Here is a 12,686-nt window from a genome sequence, read left to right on the forward strand (position 1 = left end):
TCAGCGGTCAAAGTTCAACAGAGGCTGCTGCCGTTGCCTCATTGTCTCGAACACTCGAGCAAAGTTTCGGTTTCACTTTGGTTGTTGCCCCGATTTTTGCACACTCCGTTGATGTTGTTGTCAACTTCCGGCGACTGCAGCAGTCCTGTCCTGCCCCAGTCCACCTGTTCCGCTTGATTGTTCACAGGACACCATCATCAGGACTCAAGCTCCCGCTACTGCTCCTGCTCCCTCGTCATGAAAGGTTAATGACGGCTGCTGTCAGCGCCGAAGGTCACATCTAACGCTGTTACGGCCACCCACAGGACATCCCAGGACAACCCCCTCCGCCTTTGTTGGGTCAAGCGTGCAGCAGGTAAAAGTTTCTCTCGTAGCGGGAAATCCACAAGGGAGGGGGAACCTCCGGCCGGAGTCCTTCGTTCGGGGCTAAATAGCAGAGCTTCTGGGAGGCGACTCCGGAGGGGGGTAGCAGAGCGTAAAAGTTAAATGAAACGAAACACGTTAATGGCCTCCGAGAGGGGAGGAAGCTGGGCAGAGCTGAAAGGTGAGAGGTCGCCCTGTTAAAGCCACGCTCTTGGGGGAAAAAGTGAAAACAGTTTCGGCAGCAAGTTGGCAGTCCCTGGCCAGGACGAGAGCCTTGTAATAAAATGATATCGTTGGCTTAGTTAAGTAGCAATAAGCTGGAAAAGGCAGCCCGAAATTCGCTGAGGCCGAGGCGTCGCCTCTCAATCACGGCGTTTCAGGTTGATATTAAGTTATTTAGGCTGTTTAGATGGCAAGTGGAGCGCTCCAAGGAGCTACTCGGATTACCCGGCCTGGTCATTAAAGCCAAATTACGCTATATTAGGTTACTGTCGAGGGGTGAAAATTCTGTGGAATTTCGGCCAAAGTTTCCCCTAGTTCGCTTAAAGCTGAAAGTCTCACTACACCGGCTAATAGTGCCACTAATTAACATCCTTGAAGTTGTGTGGCTGTTAGCCAAGTTCTTGCCTTAAAGCGAATCAATTTTCCTTCCAACGAACTAGCACTCTTAACAATTGTTAAAGCACACAATGGCCGCAGGACGAAGGAGCAGTCGAAAATGAAATAAAAAAAAGTACAAAGAATTATGTATCACTTCGTTACGACTTACTTCCACTTAATTTATTTTCACTTGCTTTTACCAGCAAAGGGCGAGCGAAAGAAAAGCCGAGCGGATGGGACGGCAACTTTGTCTGAGCCCAAAAAAAATGAGGAGAAAAAATTGTAAAGAAGTCGAAAAGCAGAAGGAATTGTACGATATACAGTTGGTCAATAAAGTCTGCACACATGCCGGCCTTAAAAGGATGTTTTATTTATGACCCGCGTGAATGCTGAGCCCCGGGACAAAAGGAAACATTAAATAAGGGTTAATGTGAACCTATTTAAAGGATTTCTCATAATTATTATCGAGTTTCGAGTTCATATTCGTAGAGATATATCAATTAAATAGTCTTTTAAAACAAAGAAATTAAGCATTTAACAATATTAAATGAGGAACATGAGTGGAAAGAACTAAAAACAATTTATAAGTAGTGAGAACCTTTGAGTTTAGAAGAATATCTTAATGATTCTATCATTATTAACATAAAAGAATAGGTTTTTGCAAGGCTATTTCAATTACTTTAAAACTTGATTGAAAAATATGATACAATACCATAAAAAATTTATTTTTAATACATTGAACCATAGTTATTTTAGGATTTACAATAAACATTATACAGAAAATGTTACATTTATAATATAATTTACGTTATTATCTATTTTAATTTATTTAAAGTTGTAGTATATCTTTGAACCTCTTCAAAAATTATTCTTAGTTAGCCAACAAATCTCCGTCCCACTGTCCGCTTTTAGGCCAAGAGAAGACTTGGCCCTGTGGCGTTAACCAACAACTGGCAACAACTTTGGACGGGCTTCCCTGTCTGTCTGTGAAAAGCATTTGACTTTGCATTTGTCTGCAACTGCAGGTTGCTGCGCTTACGGCCTTCACACCTTTGTGTGGAAAATGCCGCTTGGCTCGCATTTCCCATTTTCCCAGCACTTGCACTGGGCACTCGGGCCTCGGGCTTCGGGCTCTGGAAAACTCCTTTCGAGTGGCCGGCGCATTAATTCCCAGGTGTGCAATTTAGTGTGCGGCCAATTTTTGTCGGTCTGGACAGGAAGAGCGGCGGTAAGGAAGCCCGGTGGCAACGGCGTCTGTTACGTGTTGACCACACGGTGGTGTTTTTTGCGGACTCCGGACTCTGGCCAGTTCCCAGGCGCTTGAAATTTTAGGAAATTTTAAACGGAAGTTCGCGTTTTCTGCCCTTTTCGGCTCTTATTGTTAGCTGCGTTTCCGCTTTTCTGGTATTTTTGGCCACGCGCACCACGCGGCCCGTTCACATTTCCGGCTAAAACAACACGGCTTAAAGAGCTGAAGCTACCCGTTTTTCCTTGTCAATTTTCTTTTTTTTTGTGTGTCTTTAAGGAAAACTTTTAGGGCAAACTTTTACGGGAAACTTTTCAATGGACTACATTTGCTATGCCATGTTTAACAGCAAAAGAAACAAAGGAAAAAATGAGAGCAAAAGAAACAAAAAATAGCTGACAGCTCAGAAGGTTAAGACGAAAACTATGGACAGCAAAATGGCGCCAGCTATAATTTTCAGAGACCAACAAAGGCGGCGTCAGCGGAGAAAGGAAACTAAATGCATAAGGAGCGGGCGACTTGCGAAACTTTTAATAATTGCATTTTCCACAAGCACATCGGCGCACATAATAAACTCCGCCTCGAACTGGACTCAGAGCCAGCCCGAGATCCCACCGAGAAGCCACCGACGCAGTGCATCGACACCAGAGCAACAAGACAATCAGCAAAGAGATACTCGGCAGCCGGGGGAGACCGGGACCAGGGCCAGGCGATGACTGGGCCACAAAAATAACCGAAAAGTAATTCCCCACAAAAGTAAACTTGAGCGCACAAAAGTCGAGTTTTAAAATAAACTTGCAGTCAGCTCTATTTTTCTTTCCATCGGGATCAGGGGGGTGGGGAGAGTGGCCGGCGGGCCACTTGAGGCACAAAAGGCGCATTTTCTATGAAAGAAAAGTGGCTAACTAAGTCGCCGACTCCGCAGCTCCCTCCCGACCTCCCTATCATCATCATCATCATCAACATCAGTGCCGCAGTTTCAAGAACCTCAAGAGCTCGACTCCTGCTCCGTTGTCTTTCCGATTTGTAGGGCAGGGAACGCTCACTACTCTTGAACATTTTCGTAGACCCAAAAATTTAAGTTGCCAACATTTACTTACATTAATCTCAAGGAGATGTGGGAAGGCTTTACAAAGGCAAGCTCCTTAAGGAGGCCATAAATATTTCGCAATTAATAGTTCTTTAAAGAAAGTATTAACAAATATAAACATTTGAAAGAAGGGAAATTAAGAAAGCACTTGGAATTTTACTTTGTTGCTTTGTCATTGCTTGACAGGATTTCCCAACTACACCCATAAAGACATCCCTCCAAAGACATGTTAATCAAAATCCTAGTAAAGTTCTCTCAAAAGAATTTGGTTACTAACAATGTTATGATCCACCGACGACGTACAGTCGCCCCAGTTTTTATAAGGGAATTAATGTGACCATAAAACAGCATGGACGACGACCATGCCATAAATATTTCGCAATTAATAGTAAAGAATAGTTCTTTAAAGAAGGTATTTACAAATATATACATTTAAAAGAAGGGAAATTAAGAAAGTACTTGTAATTTTAACAATATCGCAGATCTCTTTTACTTTGTCTTTGCTTGAAAGGACTTCCCTACCATAAACAAAAATCCTAGTAAAGTTCTCTCAAAAGAACTTGGTTACTAACAATGTTAAGGTCCACCGACGACGTACAGTCGCCCCAGTTTTCATAACGGAAATAATGTGACCATAAAACAGCATGGACGACGACTAATAACCTACAAAGTGCCCATGAAACACTCCAATAATCCAGGGAATGTGGCGGATCACCATCTGATTTCATCAGCGCATCGCCATACCCCTAATAAAATGTGACCCCTGCCGAAGCTCCTTCACTTTATTAAATATGAAATATGCCCTATCGCCGCTGTCGCCTCGCATTATGCATTGCCATCGAGTAGGAGTCCATGAGAGGTCCTTTGGCATGGCCGGCACGTAGCAAACGCACCACGCTTAAATACAAGAGATAAAATGCTGGACATTAAGTCCCTCAAGGGGAAAAGGACATTCGGTGAAAGCACCGGGCAAGCGTTCAAGGTAAAAATACCAAGAGACGAATTTCGAACGTTATATCTAGCAAATTTCATGCTCAACTTGCGTGTGTCAAAAATGCGAAATTGAAATGCTTTAAAATTTAACATTTCTCTACGGTCCGTCCGTCCCGGGCACACACATCACACACACAAAGTAAGAGGAAGATGCAGCTGCCAGAATGCGGCAAGGACTCTGGCTCAGTCTCCGGCTCCAGCTCCGACTTCGTGTTGGTGGGCAAACATTTTTATGCAAAAATATTTTGCATGTCACTCCCATCTGGCAGGAATTGGGGCTGGGAAGGGGTCTGGCTCTGTGTATTTGCCACAGACTTTTTGCATGCATAACAAGTCAGCGAAGCGGACGGACGGACATGCAAACAGAGCAAAAAACGGGGAAAAGCGGAAAAATCGGAGGAAAGGGAAGGACAGGGCAGGCTCATCCCACGCTTACAGATACACTCACAAGAAGGAAAAGGCAACGCCGGCAGCTCACAGGAAACGCATACAAAACTTTAGCGGGAGCCGGTCGCATTTCGTAAACGCAAATAAACGCGTGAAATTCCAAGGCGCACCGCAGTGGGGCATGCCGGGTATCCTGGGGAGGGTATGTCCTAGGGGTGGTGCCACACAGTCGCCAGTTGGCAGACATGTGCGCGCCATTTTTGGCATACAGCTCACACGCGAAATTGCGCATGCAGATTAAAATTCTTGAACGCGCATTTCCGTTTCCGTTCGCTCTGTGCGTCTGCCGGGGAATATGTCGGGCATTTGCCTCGCTTTTCCAACAGGATGAGGTTTTCCTGAGTGCTTTGGCTTTGGACCAGATTGCTGCAACCTTGAAGTGACCCCACGTTGTGTCTGGAGTTGTGAAAGGTTGAGGATATTTTATATAAAAGTTAAATCGAACGAGACACAAAGGGTTTGGGAATTTAACAAGGGGATTATAGTTGAAATTCGGTCTTAAATTTAGTTAATTTTGAATATGATGTAGGTTCTAATTCACAGATTTCTTATCATATTACTCATACGCCATGGGGGACATCATGGATATTAATACATTTGGTTCGCCTCATTAAAAAACATAAGTTGAAACCGGATTTCAGCAGTTTTTGATTCACAAACCCTAAATTTATTTTTCCCGAAAAGCAAAAAAGCAGAAAAAACCCATTATTAGCACGAATCACGGTCTCGAATATTACTCATACGCCCCGTGGACCCAATAGACATTGACAATCGCATATTACTCATTGCATTAGAGCGGGGCCAAGCATAGGGAGCCTGGATGATTTCAGCTTATTTACAGACCATTGGCATTGATATGCAGGACCTGTTTTTGGTTGCCCGTAGGATGCCCAGGGTCAGCTTTCCTCGCTCTTGACCCCCTCCCTCCCTCATTCGCAGCTCAAACCCCGTCCCAAAAACGCACATCAAATAAAAGAAATGGCTTTGTTTGCTGCATGTGGCATAGAATATCAAGCCAAGGGTAGCGGATCCCAAGGATGTAGTGGCTGTGGACGAGGATGTGTGCTGGCGCATAAATAATGTGACCTGCCTGACTGCGATTATCTGTGAACTATTTTTCACACGTTGCCGGCATACAAAGTGGTCCATTCTTTCTGCCCCGGCAATATACGAGCTGCTTGGCCTTCTGAGGCCACTTGGCCCATTCATTTCCACATCCTGCCCAATCCGGTGGCACACGAAACAAAAAAAGAAAAAGGGACCCAACATATGTGCGAGGCAATGTCTTAGTATAAGCAGTAGTTTACTTACATTGTACTGAAATAATGAACAATAATATCCAGAGGCGTCGATCGAATGTCGGTCTCATGACTTCATCACTTGTCCCGGAATTCGTTGGTATGGATTTTCCTTGTCCGAAGCCCAGCTCAGCTTTCAGATTGGCACATGTGTACTATTTGTTGAGGGATCTGCAAAACGCAAAACGGAATGAAACAGAGCATTTAATTAGAATGGAGAGCACGGCCAAAGGTAAAAGGGTTTAAGCCAATTAAACAGTCGCCAGGCTACGCCACCGGCTACCTTATCCACCTGATGCGAGGTAAAAATCTAACAACTGTTTGCACATGAAATTAATTAATTTTCCACAAAAACTTTGTTGCATAACGCTAGGCGGATTAACAGGCGGAAGCGGGCAGGGAGACAGAAAATAGAGACATCAGCCAACAGGCAACATTTTCGACAGCATTTTGTCTGCAGTGTTTGGAGTGCAGGACAAACAAAGGCGCCCAACGAGCGGGACAGAGGGACAGAGAGTGAGAGATAGCGAGTGCCTCTCGGACCGTGCGCATACTTTTATCCAACAGTGTTTCCAGTGTCCATGTGTGTGTGTGTGTGTGTGTGTGTGTGTGTGTGTGTGTGTGGGCGGGTGGTGAAACAGGACAAACAAAATTAGCAGCAAAGCTGACGTTGCTGTTAACGAATTGACGTTGCCAGGACTCCCAGGACCTCCACTCCTCTCATAACTGTGACAATCCCAGACCTGCCTCGGTCCGGGTCCTAGTCCTGATTATGCATATGCGAGACGAGACCCATCCAGCAAAGGACCCCGAGCTGTACTCCTGTGGAATGTGAGCCCAATCAAAAGTCAGTGGCAAAGATTTTCAAGCTGCAGATTCTTCCGGTGTCCCGACAAGGGCTTACCAATTTAGAGTTGTTACGACGACGACGGTTTGCTATTTGCCGGACAGGACCAAGGACCAAGGACGACGGACGACCGACTATGGGTACAAAGGTTTCGATTTACATCGAAAGCAATTTCGAGAACAAAATGTACATGCATGGGTGTTGCACTGCACTCTCGGCTCGGTGGAGTTCACTGCCACTGCATTCAAGCGCCAACTAATGCAGCCCCAATATGCCTGTGCGGCGGCAAACAGTGGCTGCAACAACAGTAGCAGCAGTAACAGCAACAGTAACGACAGCAGTGTGTGGCCACCACAGCACAACAATGACACAGCATTGGGCAAACATATCACGCGATCAATTTGTCAAACAAGCTGCAACAGCAGCAGCAGCAGCACCAACAATGCACGCTGCAATAGCAATAGAATCTGCAACAACAGCAGCAACAGCAACAGCTACAACAGCAGCAACGGCTACAACAGCAGCAACAACAGCTGCAGCATCAGCAATATTAGCAGCAAAAACAGTGGAAATAGATGAAATACATCATGAAATCAGGGATCACGACAAGGGGATACCCTAATAATATTATAAATTGTTTTGCAAAAGGATGTTAAAAAAGAGAAGTTAATACAATTAAGACAAATTTTATTAAGATATATCATTAAAAATAGGTCCCTAACATGATCTAAATATGTTTTTTGATATCTCAAATCAATAAACCTTTATATTTCATATTTTTGCATTTATTTTCTGTTCTTCAAAATATGGCAATTCAAAATATTGTCATAATTTTACCGATTTAAAAAAACAAGCTAACTCAACTCTACCGGGTATAAAACCCCGAACAAAGGCGGCAACAATAGGGGTCAACTAAGCAACATAAATGAAGTAACCGCTGTCATGGGAAATACTGAATACAGAATAGAGAATACTGAATGTCGGACAACACAGAGTGGCAAACAAACGGGGGAATCCCCACAAAATTGACAGCAATAGCAACAGCAGCAGTAGCAGCAGCGGTGACATTTGACGCACATCATCAATATGTGACTCTGCATGTTGCCACTGTGTGGTTGTATTTGTTGCAGCTGCTTCTTCTGGGATACCATGACATGTCGCACAGCTGTCATTATGCAGGGCATACAACGCAGCCATGTGACAAACTATTACATGCCGATTGTATATTAACAGCGGCTCCCAAGGTTGACCAAGGTCCGGCTAAAAGCCCAACTGAAAGCAACCTTTCTTTATCGTATAAATCAAGCATATGGCGCAGGAAAAACGCAACGGAATCGGAGGAAAAACAACCATTTACGGCAGGTGCTGCTGTCGAAGGAAGAGAAGAACTGACCCACCACATTTTCACATTTCTGGCACGTTTGGACGGCGAAACACTTAAAAGCCGGTGTGCTCTCCATATTTATGGTCGAAATGTGAACTGGTTTAAGAGCTTTAAAATGGCCCGAGATATATGGGATTTAAATGGAAGTAAGGGCTTAAAGTTGACGTTGCTTAAAATGAACTTAAAGAAACGATTTAAATTAATTAGTATTACATTTAATTGACCTTTTTAAGATAGTTTTTTATCGATAATCCCCCCTTTAATAGTTCTAACACATAATTGCAATGGTTGACATAACCCTTGACTCCGCTTGAAGCCACTGACTGAACAAATCAATACTCGTGCAAAACTAACAACTTGATAAACTGTGAAATAATTAGAAAATGCCAATTATAAAGGTTACTCTGGCCAGACCAATTAAAATAAAAGCAAAAACAGAAATGAATACAGGTCTGTTTGCTGCAACTGCAAGTTTTAATCGCCACAATTTTAAAGCCATCATCGTGCAGCTCATGATGATGCCAGCGATACATAAACAATAAAAGCCAATGGTATGTAAATTTTACCAATTTACCGCAACAATGCAAACGATCCCTGCGATACGGCTCGAAGGACCAAATTGGTGGGCGGGCCAGGACGGAGGATGGAGCTGGATGAAATCATTTCGTGTTGAGCTTTGCAAAACTGCAAATGTGTTGCATCCGAACATTTTCGGTTAACCGCAAAACATCAGGCAATAGAGAGAGGGCGAGCAGTGGGGCGGCAAATGCAAACGCAAATTAAATTTACAAAACCGAGAGGGAGACAGAGCTAAAGGTTCATTTGCTGCTCGAATTTTTATACCGCATCCAGTAGGAAAAACGCTCCATTGACAAGCTTCCCAATAATTGACACCTTCTGCCGCGGGGGGATGGAGGGGGAAAAACAATAAGTCCGTCCGTAGGAGACTGTGTGGGCAATCCATCTGTGGTCGCTTTATTGATTGCAAACGAAATGCCAGTGGCCAGTAGCCAGTTGCCCAGGCAAAATAAATAAAGATAAACAGAGTCTTAATTTTTCATTTCGCCATGGTGGAATTAATATGCGTAATTAAATTTTTCGGCCCTTGTATTTGCTTTTAATTTACCAACTTTTAATTGCATTTGCTATGGGCAAATATGGAATGAATCTAATGCATTCCATTATTACCGATTATTTCAATTTATGTTGAAGCTTTAAAGGGGGGGCAGAGCCTGTAGCTTAGTGATTTCTCACCTGGGGAAATCCACACCTGAAACTGAAATGTTCGAAACAATGCCCCAGCTGACACTTGTAGGTGGCCTTAATCAAAGGCAACACACTAAGCGAAGGACGAAAAGGAGCACGAGCAGGAGTTGGGGACAAATGCAAAGTTAAACAACTTCGACAGTGTTGCCACCGAGTTCATTGTTCAGGGTGGTAGAGGGAGGTGCAGGGAAAGTGTTTGAGGGCCCCGCCTCCAACCTCATATTTGCCATTCTCCATTTTCCATCCTTTCACTATCACAATTTCCACATCGACGCGCTGCCTGCCTCTACCTCCCTTCCTCCCTTCCTCCCCCTTGAGCCACTTGAACAAATTTTTCTTTGTCTTCAGAGGAGGGGGGCCCCCACAATTTCCACAGTTTCCCACCTACCTCCCACCCTCCCTCCGACAACATGACTTATGTGGCTTGGAGCGAAACAAATGTGGAAAGCACAAAAGTCAACATATTGAATAATGATTGGTAGGCGAAAAAACGAGCCCTCCTCCGATTCCGTTGGCGGCAAAGTTAGAAATGGGTTTCCCCTATATTTCCCATTATTCCTTTGTCTGCTTTATGCACAAACATTCTGTTCTATTCTGTTTTACTCTGTTTTGTTGTGTGTTGTGTGTTCCCTCTCCTCGCCCTGCATAATCATAGGCGATAAATTTTTGCTGCAAAAAAATTAATGATGCGAGTTTCGTTGTTGTGGCCTTTATTGTTTCCGCCGGCTTTTCCTGTTCTCTGCTGAATTTTAATCGAATTTTTGAACTGCTCACATGTGGTGTGTGTGCGAGAGCTGGCTTCGCTTTCATTGTAATCGATAAGCGTGTCCTGTCCGCTAAATGATTGATATCCCATGGAAGCTCCTCCTCTACCATCCAAGAGGGTTTTGTGATTAATTGGAAGCGAGTTTGCATTCATCGTCCGGCATTACGACGGATTCAGTAAAGCCAAAGAAACCGAGCGAGCCAGCTTTAAGCCAAAACAAAGACAGCTGGAATGCCAAGTCAAGTCAAGACGAGTCAAGACAATGGCCAACAGCAGGTAACTGGCATGTTGCCATGTGGGTTACCTGGAAACTGCCGGAGAATGCCATTCGATTTGGCCAGAGAGTGCCGTGGAAGCCCCATCAGGCGATGGCATATGGCCGAGGAGGTCGTCGGAAGCCAGAGAAGCGTTGAAAAACAATCAAGCTGCTAAATTGAACTCAACAACTAGTTGCAGGCAAGTTCACCCAGAAAATGACGGACTTGGAAAATGTCAAAGATTGAAGAAAAATATAAATTGAAGAGCTATTGAACCATTATTGAATTTATTATATTTGCTTTAAGAAAAAAACAGAAAATAAAGTCTACAAAAATAAAGTTTAATGCCCCCCCCCCCCAATAACTAGTTAGTAAATGCAATAGTTTAATATTAGATATAAACCTTTGAAAGTTTTAATAGTCATAGCTAAAACTCACTTATTTCGTTCTTTCCTTAAAATATATTTCTTAAGATTCGTAGAAAATCACCTAAGCCTTCTCAATAAACACACAAATTCCAAGTAAATATTTTTTTCCTTTAAGAATCGCCCCTTTTAGACTTCAGCCTTTATTTAAACACTCTCTCTGAATAATTCATTTCCTTAAAATAAACCTGTGGTAAATATAAACTTTTCAAAGAAATAAATAAAATAAAGCATCATAAAGCCAGCTCAATGGCTCAAGAGCATATGCAATCATATTTGTGCCTTGTGCTCCACAATCAAGTCCAGTTAACCACGCTCCGCAACTCTCTGGGAAACTTCAAAGTGGTTCAACTCAGTGGCAGCTTTTTATCTGAATAAACTCAGGGAGGGCTCGATCGAAAATCAAATTAAAATTTCATGCTTTAACATTGTGTTCCAATTACTGTCGCAAACAATTTATACGCATGCCGTGGCGAGGGCAGGCCCCGAAACCAGGTTCCCGGCCCAGGCTCTCATGCTCCCAGGCCAAGAGCCATTTTTCAACCCAAAACTTTGCCCACTGCCGCTGGAGACGGAGGGGGAGGGAGAGGGAGAGTGAGAGAAAGTGCATGGAAAATGGGAAATGGGAAAAGCGGGCGCAATGCAACCCAATTCGGGATGGCAATGCCAAACGGGTCGTTGTTATGTCATGAAAAATGCATTTTTCAGTACACAATAATAATATATGTAACACAATAAATTGCGAAACGCAAAAAACGGGATGGCGACCAAGGGTGGCTGGGGGGAAAAAATGTTATAAAATTGTTATCGAGCGCATAATAGCAAATGTTGCAAAATAACTTTTGACAAAGTGCACTCAATATCACACAAGAGGCAGCTGAAGGACCTCCAATAAGGGTGTGCGAGTGTGAGTGACTGGCACAATGAAAAATCATAGAATGCCAAGGCAGCACAACTGCAGCCGAGAGAGCTGGTATTAGGAAAGAAATAATAGCAGGACATTCCATTGGGGATATGTGTATATGTATATCGGCATCATAAATTGACACAATTCGAGTTCGATCGAAAGTCAAGGCGATGTCAAGCTTAAAGTGATCTTGGGACTTGAACAAAGCTTCCTAAATAGTTTACAAATTAATTAATGAAAGTACTTGGGGTTTTGTGAGAAAATCAGCAAAAACTCTCGTTCTTAGTAACTCCCTTTTTAAATCCCTTGAAGTTAGGAAACACATTTTCCACTCTCAGATCAAAAGTCATGTACACACTTTTCCAAAGCAAAAGTCAAATTAAACTCCCATTTCGTGCGACCCCCAACATTGCCTCTCGTCAACGCTTGCCACAGTTTTCCTGCTGCCTGTCAAGTCGTGGACGTGTAAACCAAATTACGGCAACACATGTGCCACAAAATATGCAACAATTTTTGGGCGCTGAAAGGAGGGAGAGAGAAAGGACCTGAGTCGAGGCACATTTTTTTGGGGGCTATAGGGAGTTTGTGAGCTCACAAAAAACTACAGCGAATAACTTGGGGCATTTTCCAGGGCCTGGCATGTCTGTTGCATGCCTGCTTGCCTACCCGAAACAATGGCCTGCATATGCGGCGGCAGCGCCCAGAGTTATGCAACGTGGAAGTTAACCCGCGCGGGCGCCAGAATGTATGCAACTATTAGTTGCACATAGCGCCGGGCAGCGGCGACAAATTCCCGA

The 12,686-nt window shown here is 43.7% G+C and overlaps 1 protein-coding gene across 3 annotated transcripts in view; it reads right to left on the bottom strand.

Annotated features, from left to right (window-relative positions):
• The window catches only part of tei (irregular chiasm C-roughest protein teiresias), a 135,786-nt gene that overhangs the window by 85,850 nt on the left and 37,250 nt on the right, over positions 1-12,686 (bottom strand). For all 3 annotated transcript variants that reach the window (XM_086838266.1, XM_086838267.1, XM_020959865.2), the window contains one exon: positions 6,051-6,208. In XM_086838266.1, the coding sequence (XP_086694392.1) occupies positions 6,051-6,108 (58 nt within the window). In that variant the 5' untranslated portion in view covers positions 6,109-6,208. The remainder of the gene's footprint in view (positions 1-6,050; positions 6,209-12,686) is intronic.

This window comes from Drosophila serrata, unplaced genomic scaffold (genome assembly GCF_035046125.1).
Source record: "Drosophila serrata isolate PLE 108 unplaced genomic scaffold, ASM3504612v1 contig_347, whole genome shotgun sequence".
Lineage (NCBI taxonomy): Eukaryota > Metazoa > Arthropoda > Insecta > Diptera > Drosophilidae > Drosophila > Drosophila serrata.